Source organism: Rhipicephalus sanguineus, chromosome 1, assembly GCF_013339695.2.
Source record: "Rhipicephalus sanguineus isolate Rsan-2018 chromosome 1, BIME_Rsan_1.4, whole genome shotgun sequence".
Lineage (NCBI taxonomy): Eukaryota > Metazoa > Arthropoda > Arachnida > Ixodida > Ixodidae > Rhipicephalus > Rhipicephalus sanguineus.
Window position 1 is genome coordinate 284303118 of NC_051176.1, and position 12662 is coordinate 284315779.

The 12662-nt window shown below is 46.5% G+C and overlaps 1 protein-coding gene across 1 annotated transcript in view; it reads left to right on the plus strand.

The window, feature by feature from the left end:
• LOC119383088 (uncharacterized) overlaps positions 1-12662 on the plus strand; it is an 89634-nt gene that overhangs the window by 60637 nt on the left and 16335 nt on the right. Inside the window, exons 6-7 of the mRNA XM_049413049.1 lie at positions 6083-6240; positions 12062-12173. Of these exons, the coding sequence (XP_049269006.1) occupies positions 6083-6240; positions 12062-12173 (270 nt within the window). The remainder of the gene's footprint in view (positions 1-6082; positions 6241-12061; positions 12174-12662) is intronic.

Genomic DNA, 12662 nt, shown 5'->3' on the forward strand with positions numbered 1-12662 from the left:
CCCCCAACGCGCAGCGGCTGCCCGGACGCTGATTGATCACCGGATCGCTGTGGTGCTTCCATAGTCCTTGCGTGCGCACAGGCTGCCGCCGCGATAGCGGTGCAAAACCCTTTGGTGCGTGCTGCCGACAAGTGACGGCCGGCTTGCTTCCCGGTTGCCACCCTGATCACATATCGGCCGACTCGTTTTTCTGTTTTTTCGTTACTCTGTTTTTTTGCTGCTGCTCTTATTTCACTTCCTCCTTTTATGGTACTCGGACTTCAGGGTGATTGTTTTTCGGCAACCCTTCGTCTTCGTCAGAATTCTTGCTTCTCTGCCAGCTTGGCTTCATAGACTTGTGTGAACGATGTTCGAGGTTGAACCAGCTAAACAGTTCACGTTTAGCGGATGAGCCAAGATAGCCCACTGTTCGTCGTTCTCAACCGGGCTACCATGGAACTTCACTTGACCAAACTTTCCATGATTTCATCGAGTGCCAGAAAAAGTTTTTCTTCTCTTACAAACACGGCCATTATTTACTGTCGTAACAACCCCCAATAACAACTGTTTAATACCTGGGACAAACAGCCAACTACTCTACAATTGTTGATTTTGAAAATTTTAGTACAATTTTGTTAATGAGCTGCCTAATTAAGAAAGCTCAAGCACTTCCCATAATCTCAAGTGGGATCACTAAGAAAAGAGATCGCTTGATCAGCTTCACTCCTCCGTAACCACATTAGCCCATTAGCTGAAACACTCGGATAACGCATTTCTCACTACATATCTTTAAAATAAGGCAATAAATAGGTGCCTGCCTTTTCTTATCACTCCATGAAATTTCGATCAAGGTATCATTATGGAATAGCGCTAAACTAACTAGCTCGACGTCCCCTAGCTACTCGGTTAAGGTGTACGGTGAGGTCTAAAAAACTATTTCACCTTCACGGGTTCGCTCTCACGGGTTCCCACTCGTGGTGCCAAGCCTGAAGGAAGTGCGGAGCTGGGCAACCTTCTTGTTTCTCTTCGGTTTTCTCTTTCTTTCTTTTTCTCTTTTTCCGTTTTTTTTTACTTTTTTCTCTCTCTTTATTTCTATTTATTTATTCCTCTCTCTTTATCTATTTCTTTCTCTTTCTTGCTCTTTCTATTTTTCTTCCCATTCCCCCTTTCTCTCTCTTTCCATTTCTCGCTTCCTTGCTCTTTTTTTCTATTTTTATACGTGGTTTTGCCTACGTTACGCCAAGCGACGACGGCATACGACCGCCCGGACCCCTAAAGTGCTCCGCACTTATCATCATCAACTCGCTCGAAGAACAAGAGGAAGAAGACTTTTCCTTGGCGCGAGCGAGTGCTCAATATGCTACTAATGGCAATGTATTCGTGGTTTTGCCTGCGTTACGCCACGACAGCATACGATGACAGCATACCACAGGCCGGGCCCCTTAAATGCCCCGCACTTAAAAAAGAAGAGAAAACACGTCAATCACGTCGGTGTCACTGTTTACGCGGCAGCGCATGATCTTGATTCCGGTGGCACACTAAATCTAAGGTGGCGTTCTGCACCATAAGTTCGCATGCGTTGTTCTCGCACCGCAGCAAGAACAACGCATGCGAACTTATGGTGCTTAAACCGACATTAATACTCTGGGCTTCTTGCCATCATGAAAACGCATGAAAAAATAACCGGCCGCAAGGCATTAGCTCATGGAGTCATGACATTCGTGACGGTGAAAGCGTTACCAAAGGCTGGAAGCGGCGTTGTTGACGCCACAGGCGCTCTTTTTCTGAGGCATGCACTTTTGATTTAGGTGAGCTTTTGAAGGGCTCGACAATAGTTTGCGTAGCTTAGACAATAAATTGTTTATTCAAAGCTTCATAACTTGCCGAGAAACGGTTTCTAAGCTGTTTGAATGAATTTACCTTCTAAGAAAAAAAATTAAAGCTTAATTAAGGCAGCCATGTCGCGCACTTACTCCTCATCAGGACGACACCACTTTGGGCGCTGGAATGCTAAGTGCATCATTGCTTCCTTTCATAGCATTGTATTATTAATGAATATACATATCATATATAAGTGCATAGAAAACTATCTGTATGAACTCTATCCGCGGTAATCTATGCGAGCACCCTCTATGCATTGGAGACTCTGCTCATTATTTATACACCACATATCGTAGATGTACATAGTGCTTCTGATTACTTTTCTCTTTTCTTGTTATTTTATTCGATCATGTTGACGGGATATAGCCGGCTCTAATGTAGCCTACCTTCCCATGTTTTTTCACATATAAATAAAAAAGTGCATCCATTTTTATTTCGCCGCGAGTGAGTGAGTGAGTGAGTGAGTGAGTGAGTGAGTGAGTGAGTGAGTGAGTGAGTGAGTGAGTGAGTGAGTGAGTGAGTGAGTGAGTGAGTGAGTGAGTGAGTGAGTGAGTGAGTGAGTGAGTGAGTGAGTGAGTGAGTGAGTGAGTGAGTGAGTGAGTGAGTGAGTGAGTGAGTGAGTGAGTGAGTGAGTGAGTGAGTGAGTGAGTGAGTGAGTGAGTGAGTGAGTGAGTGAGTGAGTGAGTGAGTGAGTGAGTGAGTGAGTGAGTGAGTGAGTGAGTGAGTGAGTGAGTGAGTGAGTGAGTGAGTGAGTGAGTGAGTGAGTGAGTGTCGCAATCAGACAATCATATTACCAATTAATCACGCAGTGTGTTAATGCGTCCTGTACGTTGAAACATAACGTACCACGGCACAGCGTGTGAGCGAGCTCGTGTTACACTGTGCTTAAACGTACCAGATATCACAGCCTCGCACGAGAAGTATGGGGTTTCAAGCTTCTAATAGTACGTTATACCACTCAGTCGCACGTTAAGATCACCAGAGCTCAGTAAGTCTACCTTTCACTGCTCTGAAGTAGTCTAACCTAAGCAAACCCTTTGACTCAACATAACCTGAACGTAACTTTTGTTCATTTTGTTAACCCGTGCTCGCGCCCTGGCGCTGCACTGCCGTGTTGACGCTTCCCTCCGGAGCCACGGCACCGGCTCAGCGTGCGCTCGGTGATGGATGACTCCGGTGCTCGAAACGCGAGCAGCTCCGTACATGCGCCGGCTGTACTCGAAGGTGGCAGTTCTCTGCGGAAGACACGCTGAATGTGCAACAGTTGTTCACGATGAACAAACAACGAACAGAAAAAAAGGGTGAAAAAAATTCGTGCCCAATAGGCGAGCGCTGAGTTTTTTGTGTGGTAGTTAGCTGCGAGTTGCAAATTCTGACAAATTGCTCCTTTCACAGCGATCACTTACTTTCGAAGAATGGCGTCGCTGCTATTGAAACTTTAAGGACCAGATTACGTAGCGCTTGCCTAGCTGAACACTTTTAATCTAAATGCAATCTTCTGATAATAATAATAATAATATCTGGGGTTTAACGTCCCAAAACCACGATATGATTTTTAGAGACGCCGTAGTGGAGGGCTCCGGAAATTTCGACCACCTGGGGTTCTTTAACGTGCACCTAAATCTAAGTACACGGGCCTCAAACATTTTCGCCTCCATCGAAAATGCAGCCGCCGCGGCCGGGATTCGATCCCGCGACCTTCGGGTCAGCAGCCGAGCGCCATAACCACTAGACCACCGTGGCGGGGCAAATGCAATCTTCTGGCCTCCTGGTTAGATCACATGGTAGATCGACCTACCCGGATAAGTGTTGGTCCCGAGTTCAATTTTCGAACCTGGGCGAATTTTTCTTCAACAGGTACGCTCCCTTTCTGAGAAATCAGTATCCATTTCCTTGTAGATCCACGCTTACAAACGGGTGGAGGCCAATTTTTTTTCTTTGAATGACGTAGTTTTATTTAACGAAGAACAATAGTAACCGAAATGCCCGTATGTCTCGTCGCACAACATGGGAGTAAATATCTCGAATAGAGATGAGACCCCTACACTATATTACATGCATAATATTACTGGTGAGGAGGACCTTTAGTTTTGGTCGGCGAAAGCGTGCTCAAAAAAGGCAAGCTAGTTGTTTCGTTCCCTTTTCTGATAGTGCTGGCGTCGACGTCTTTCCCTTTTCTACAGCGGCATGTGCGCCGGTTGTCGTCTTTTTAACGCTTAGGTGTGACAAGTATAGTGGTGAGCTTTAGATTATGGTACCCAAGCGTTTGGGGACACAAACTGCCGGGCATGCAAGAAAAAAAAAAAAAAAACTCGATAAGCACACATTGGTGTTTGCGTCCCCAGACACTTGGGTAGCGTACTGCAAAACTTTCTATTGCTCCAGTTTTCGCTTATATGCATCATGTATATATATATTTCGTCTACAGTATTTCCAGTTATTACGGTTAGGAAGGAATTCATTGGCGCAAACCAGGAACACGGACGATGGAATAGACACGGACAAGGGCACACTCGCGCCTGACGTTTATTAAACAAATGCTTAGCTTCCTGTCTGGCTATCTATCGATGTTGACGAGCTTTTTTATTCTGTGCCACACAGGGAGCTCCTTATGATTGGGCAGTCTTGCATAGAAAAAATGGGGCTCTGTCCTTCATTAACAATGCCGGAGTTCCGTTGGAAAGTTTTTGGCTCTGTTGAAATTTTATCTTGGAGCATTGTTCTTTTTTTTTTTTTTAAGATGAACTGTTTGTACAAAAGCAAGGTATTTGTGTAGGTTCTTGTGTGGTACTTGTGTTGTGCAATATCTTCCTGGCACACATTGGCCAACACCAAGAAACCACCTTGTATAAAGACAACGTCCTACACGTGTTTAGAAAGAACGACGATTTTTTGGCTCTTTTAAAAAAGGAGCAAGATAAGGCCTACTCTGCGTGTGTTACGGGTGTTTTAGATATTTTTAAAGCACTTGGACAAGGGCTCAAGTTTACCCAAGAGCTTCCTTTAGAGCTATTCTCGATGTGTCCACCTACAGTGAACTAGAAGAGGGGTAGTGGGCTCACTCCGCGACGGCGCCAACGGGGGAAGTGAAGCTGCTGATGTTGCCATGGTCACAGAAGCTACAAGCGCAATCGACGGTCGCCACATGTGGTGCACAGCAGTGCTAGAGGGGGGGCGCGACGCGCAGGAATGAATGGTGCTTACACTGCTGCGCACCAGGTGTCACAACAATCGAGGGCACCTGAAGCTTTGGTAGACATAAATGTAACGTCTGTGTCCAACGCTTTCTCGCGAGGAGACATCGGCGGCGTCACGCGTTCGACGCCAGTGAGCCCACTACCTCCCTTCTAGGTCGCTGTAGTGCACCCTGTGGACTGTCTGCTTCGGCCGCCGCTGACTGGCTGGAGCTCGGCGAGCAGCGCGCCCCCTGTTTCTGGTTCTTTTCATGAAACGTCTCTTTGAAGTCACGGATATTTCACAGCTCTCGACACAAATGAGAGGGACGAAATGCACTTTGACGTAACGAACGCAGCATCCAGAAATCCGCTTTTGGGCGCACATCTCGGAGGTCGTGCATGAACTCTGATCACGTTAGCCCTCGAATCAGGTTTAATGCGGCCGCCCGCCTAACGCACCTGGAAGGTCGGCACGCATTCCCTGCATCGTTCTCAAACATCGAAACACGTTCATATGCAAGTTCAGACTTGTCAAGTTTGTTTAAATGTCCTGTTCTTTTTCTTGGTTTTTTTTCTCAACCGTTGGCGTCCATTTTACCAATGTCATATCCGTAACGGATGTACTTGGTGGACCCTGGCATAAAACACTTTCGTGTTAAAATTCTGCGTTCACGAACATGTTTAGAAACTTGCCCCGCCACGGTGGTCTAGTTGTTATGGTGCTCGACTGCTGACCCGAAGGTCGCGGGATCGAATCCCGGCCGCGGCGGCTGCATTTTCGATGAAGGCAAAAATGTTTGAGGCCCGTGTACTTAGATTTAGGTGCACGTTGAAGAACCCCAGGTGGTCGAAATTTCCGGAGCCCTGCACTACGGCGTCTCTCATAATCATATCGCGGTTTTGAGACGTTAAACCCCAGATATTATTATTATTTTTTAGAAACTTATGTGTACCCTATACCACAGTTTCAGCGAAGCTTTCTAACAGCAAATACCCCTGCGCTTCACCTTACACGTTACGCCCCGTCCTCTCTACCTCGTATGCAGAGGACCAGGCAGCCCCATCGACGCCTATGCTTGACAGCAGTGAAGACGGCTACATCGTCGACACGTCGATGCCCCCCTGCGCCGTGTACGACTCGGCACAGCGGCTTGTCGGCATGTCCGTTGAGACATTCGTACTCGACATGCTCAAGCACGCCGAGGTGAGTGCAAGAGCAATATCCGTTTTTCTTTCGGACTCGCATTCATGGTTCCGCCAGGACTCTTGTCGGTGGATCGGTAGCACACCCGATATTTCTGTAGAGGGGGGAGAGCAATTGTTTAAAAGAAGTACGCTTTTCCCGCATACTTGCTAGCGTACAGACAATTGCGCGTCGATCGAGCGTTCTGTTGCAGTAATCAGAGCTGCAAGGAAAGAAAAGGGGTCAAACTGCCAAACCGTGAAAGGATAAAATGCATAGTTTGTCTCCTCAAGCTGCTTTAATAGATCGAAGGCAAAGCCACCGAGCCTGCGCTTTGCGCCCTTTGGCTTAGAAGTGAATGAGTGAATACAACTTGCTTGTATACTCAATGAGGAACCTTCGACCTCGGGGCACCTCCTGAATTGCAGTGACAACAGAATCCTTGAAGGTATATGTTGGACTCTCGGTGAAAGGGTAGTGTGGCAGTGAGGGTGGGGGGATTTGAAGTAGTCCTCATTGGGGAGAGGTAAGGGGTCATAACTCGCAAATCCCCCTCCCCACCGTCGGTGCGCCACTGTGGTGGGTGTTTGCTATGTAACGCTCCAGCGTGCGATTTCATGGCTTAGTTCTGCCCTCAATGCTTTCTTTTTGTCACTCAGGTATAACTCCCGGTCCAACTTCCGCTCTTCAGCATGCTAAGGTTTATGTGCGTAGCATTTGCGTCTGATAGAATCAGTTAAAACTGAAATTTGGGCTAGTTGGTCTTGACTTAAATACATAATATAGCGGAACAAAAACAAGGACAGAGAAAGAAGCACACAGGACGACCGCTAGACTTCAACTGAAAATTTTACTCTGGACACGTGACATGTAAAGTGTAAAACAACATCTAAACTGATGGAAACGTCACCATTCTGCTTTCGCATCGAGCTGCACGTGGAAGAACGTGCTTCATTCCTTACTTCTTTGAGAAGGCTTTCTGCAACAGAGGCCACCAGTTCACGGGGGAACCCTGCGTCTGCCAAGCGAGACACTTGCGCTTGCACGCTTTCCGCGACCCTGTGTCGGCAAGACTTCTGTAGAGCGCCGCGCAGACAGTTCATCGCTATGCCACGTTTGACCAACTTTGAATGCGCCGAGCTATAACTTAAAAGCTGCTTTTTAGAGCGGGGTTGATACGCCCAGCAAACATGGTTATCAGTAAATCGCATATGCACCTCTAAAAACTGAATGCAACCATCCACTGGCAACTCATAGGTGAAGTTGAGTCCTTTAGAACAGTTTTTAAAAACATCTAAAACCCTATCGACAACACTGCCTCGGTCCTCGAGGTCGTCCAGTTCCATAAACAATAAAAAATCATCAACGTATCTCATACATTTAACAACACGTTCGTCAAGGCTGGCTGCAATGCGTCGATCACAAAAGGCTAAGAATATCTCGCAAAGCACGGGGGCCGCGCAGGAGCCAATACATACCCCGTCTCTCTGTACATAAGACTTGTCCTTAAACGACACAAAAGTTGAGTCAAGATAAAACACTGAAAGGTCTAAAAAATTCCTCAACGACACCCCACTCGCATTCTGAAATGAAATCTCGCCTGCTTCTTCGATCAACATCCTCACGGCGTCAATAAATTCCTTTTTAGGGATACTGTAAAATAAATCTTCCACATCAACTGAAAAAGCAAAATTCGCTGCAGTCCTGTGTGTGTCCCCTAAAAATTCCACAAGCTCGTTTGAATTGCGGATTCGAAACGGATCCTCCACGACCAAACGGTCTAAGTGTGTCTGAATAAACCTTGACATAACACCCTGCCACGAACCTTTTTCGGACACTATAGCTCGCAAAGGAAGCCCCTGCTTATGCGTTTTTACAGAGAAAAATACCTTCAGGCCATCGCTGTTAGCCGCTACAATGTTCTTGCGCAACTGAAGCAAGTTCACTCGTTCGCACAGATTTGTGGCTTCCTTTTTTACGACTGTCTTGCGACGCGCAAACGGAACAAACGGCACGCTACACGCTACCAGTTTCGTTTCCTGTGTTGAAGGCGTCGTCTACAGTATCCCTTTGTCGTGCGGAAAATGTTACGTGGGACAGACGGGGCGCTGTTTGAATGACCGGCTAAGAGAGCATCGAACAGCGGTTTCATCGCTTGCCGCGGGGGGCCACTTGGCCGATCATTGTAAGCGTTGTGGGTGCGCCCCAGCATTTGGTGCAACTCGGGTGTTGGGAAGGGGTCATGACCAGATGCGACGTGAGATCTGTGAGGCCATGTATATAAACAGGGAGGCGGATAGGTGTGTAAGTGTGCCCTCAATTGTCCTAACAAAAAAGGAGATTGGCTTCTTGGAAGGGCGCATGCGCGACGCGTAGCTTGGCACGTGCAGCTTGATGCGAAGGCAGAATGGTAACGTTTCCATCAGTTTAGATGTTGTTTTACACTTTACATGTCACGTGTCCAGAGTAAAATTTTCAGTTGAAGTCTAGCGGTCGTCCTGTGTGCTTCTTTCTCTGTCCTTGTTTTTGTTCCGCTATATTATGTATTTAAATGATAGAATCAATTTATTCTTTTCACAGAGCTATAGACCGACGGTTCAGCTAAGCAAATCGTTTGTTTGTTTGTTTGTTTGTTTGTTTGTTTGTTTGTTTGTTTGTTTGTTTGTTTGTTTGTTTGTTTTTAGGTTTCGGTTTAATTTGAAGATATATACAGTGCTATCTTTGGCTGCTTCCTTCGTTAACCATTATGCATTCTTGCGTAGTGGAAGACGTCAGCCTACACACGTGGCCAAAAATGTATTTCCGGCAGTAGCCTTCCCCCGCATTCAGCGCGTCGACTTCAGTCCTCCCGTGCACACACATACCGTCGTAACGAAACTGTCGGAAGTGTTAATGTTGGCAGCCGTCGCAAGGCAAACAAACGAACTTATATAGTAACACAGCGAAGCTATAAGAATGAATTACGAAAGGAGTTATTGTAACCCTGATGTTCGAAAACGTATTTCGCTTTCATTCTTCATTCAGTTCTGTTCGCGAATGCTTATTAAACATTTCCGACCACCTACTCATGTCTTTTATGCCTTGCGCTGACTCGTGTCGAGAAGCTTGCGAGGCTATCCACAATGTCTATAAGGCTCTCCCACCACTTGCCCTACCTTCGTGAAACTCATAAAGAAGCTACTCATTTTTTTTTTTTTTCTAGCTGCCGCCTTTCTCTTGCACCACAGTCTCAAACCCGCTAGCACTGCTCGCTAAAATCAAAAGTGAAAGAGGCAGGCAAGAAGCACATCCTCCCCTGCCATCAGTGATGGCCCCTGATTTGTATCGGGATGATTCTACGGTGGGCTGAGCACCTAAGCCCATAGACGGCGGAATAACGGTATGCATGGTCTCATTTTGACGCCTCTTCACACCCTCTGCTCGCAGCCAGGGTCGTCGAGGCTTTCGAAGGCCTTGCCGAGTCCCGCAAAGCACTAGCCGCTCACTGACGCTACGGCTTGACCCCGTGCAGCGCCCTCCTCCACTCTGCTCCCTCGTCGGCTTGTCCGTCTCCCTTTCGCTCACCGCGGCGGCGTGGTGCGAAAGACATTCGCTCACATGGGCGGCGTTAATGACCTGCTTAATAACGCGGCCACTATATAGCACCACGTTCGCGTTGGCTCCTTTTGTGCGCGACTCTCCGTGCCTCGTGGTTATTATTTTCCTGACCGCGGGGGAGAGCGGCCGTTAATCTTTGCGCGGTCGTATAGAACGTGCACGCTGCGAGTGGCTCCTGTCTCCCGGTGCCCGACGCTTGGGTTTCACCCTTCGCTTCCCTGGCGCTGTTTACTGTTGTCGCACCCGCCCACTCTTTCCTTCCATTTAGTTGCCAGCGCCATAGTGCGTACTGCGGCGAAAGAATAAAGAAGCGGTGAACAGACGCTTGCAAAAGTCAGAGAAATGTACAACCTGACGCGTGCGTACGGGACAAAGCATGCACGCGAGCGAAGCTACCGTAATGAACAGCATTGGGCGAGCGTGCCGTGCCGCGGGCGTGCTCAGAATAAGGATAGGAAACACTTCCGGCAATGAGCATCGCTTGTGTGTCTACACCATACGCGCCCCTTGAGGATGAATTTGTCAAGAGAATTTTCTTTCAGATGTCCTTCACTGCTCAGTGCGCACCTCCTCACCCCCCCCCCCTATTTTTCTTTCCTAATTAGAGAGCGGATATTGTTAGGTGGTAGAGCAGGAGGTGGTTGGTGGAAAGGGGTGGGGGTGGGAAGGAAGGAGGGAACTACTCACAGCAATGTTCCTTTTTTTTTTTTCGTGAACCATGTATTTGCAGGAGGGTTGTCGTCGGCTCATGTATAGCTAGTAAAAAGCATTGGCTGAACAAAGCATAATTTCAACCAGTCTCTTTTTCCGACGACGCTCACAGGCCTAGAACTTAAGTTAAGACTTCTAGAAGAGCTTATGCACATTTGGAGACAGCCATCTCAAATGTAATGCTAGTCTCAGGTTTTCTGGTGAGGTTTCCTCGAGCACTCCATAAAATATGTGGGCTGCTTGCACTAGAGGCGCAAGGATGTCACAGCGGAGCTGGTTTTCTAGCTAGTCCCGGCTTGGCTCAATCTCAGTTCGGCTTAATTAGGACTAATTAGTTTAATTAATCCACATAAAACAAGTATCTCGGATATGCTTGGTTCGATCACACACAACGTAATTAGTCTTAACTGTGTTTAGTATTAATTAGAGCCAATTACACTTCATTGTGATTAACTAGGATCGACTCTGTCAGTAGTAATTAGTATCTTCCTGAGCTCGGCTTCACTAGCCTCGTGGGAAATTCGGCTTGGATTGCCCGCTTTCAGTGGCTCATATCGGTTCTTGATTATAGTGTGCTGGTGACGCGAACCGGCATAACGAAAAGCCTAAAGGGGTCATGACACCCAATTTTCGACCACAATCTGTGTTATGTGTGTTAATCCTTGTGCGTTCACAAAGAAGCTGGCGAAATATTAGCGCATTTGGTCGAGCGATTATTTCATAATTGAATATTTTTTATAAACATATGAGCCGCCTGAGAGTTGGGCAACACTGGCGCACTCGCAAGCCGTGACGTAACATGCTGCTTGCTGTGCGAGCGTCTGCACTCAGGCGAACGATTTTGTTCCGTGGTCAGCTGCGCGTGAAATCGAGCTATTTCATCTTTTTTTTTTTCAGCTTGGCATTGAAAGTGAACGATCTGCAGCGGCTGAAACTTTGATAGAAGACGACGGCTCCGCTGCATGTAGCACATGACGTCACACACGCCATGGCGAAATGGCGGTCGCCGGCGGTGGGCGCAGTTTATAGCCGGCGATTTCTATGATTATTTTGCACTGAAATACTACTGTACAGTGCATTTTTCCTATATGTATAGGCACAACAGACCCTCTACTTCCATTTTTCGGTGAAAACTTTAAATTATTGGGTGACGGTGTTATGGCCCCCTTAACAGCTCCACTACAAAAAAAAAAAAAAAAAAATATATATATATATATATATATATATATATATATATATATATGGAATGGGCAACTCTGAATAAATTACAGTTTCTTTTAAAGCACAAACTCTCTGTTGCTAGCCGAAGCTAATATTGCATCGATTAAAATAATTTATTTTATTTATTCCCGACACTATGTAAAAAACGCGTTCGTTTCTCTTAACATTGTCTTAAAGTACGTATTTCGATTCATATGCATCTGTTCGTTGCTTGTTTGGGTTTACAGAGGTAGGAACAAAAACTGTGTATGTTTAATAGATGTGTAAGATTTTTCAACTGGAATACATATTTCCGTGTCACTTGTCTTTTCAGAGCCTGACCTGCTCAATTGGCAAAAAGAGCGCGCCTCAACTACAGAAGTCTTTCCTCGACTTCATTTTCGATCCAGTCAGTAAGTACACGAATGAACTCGCAGTCTGCTTCAGTAAATTTCTTACTTTCTGCATCATTTCCTCAAATGAACCGCAATGGAGCGCCGGCAGCCAAAATCATTTTTTTTTTTATTCATTGGACGCTCGCAAACTCGAGCTCTGGCAAGCGCACCACACTGAAAATATGTAGTAAAGATTTTCATTGCGCTTTCACGCGTTGTACGGCCACGTAGTAAATGTCATGCGGAACACAGCCCTATCAATTATAGCGGACATGCATTGGAAAGCGGAAACGTTTCCGCCAGAGCAAGCAGAAAAATTTTCCCGCCAGCATTCGTTGCGTATCTTCATGCTTTTGACCTGTGGGTCGTGTCAGTGACTGCCGGGCGACGGTAGATGCTTAAGACGTCCCATAGCCAGCCGATTTGCCATGCCAAAACTGATACAAAAAGCCTAGAATGAAGAATTTTAACAATTTTTATACGAACAATAAGTAAACACGTTCATGAGTAATCACAACGAACAAATATTCTAAACTGACT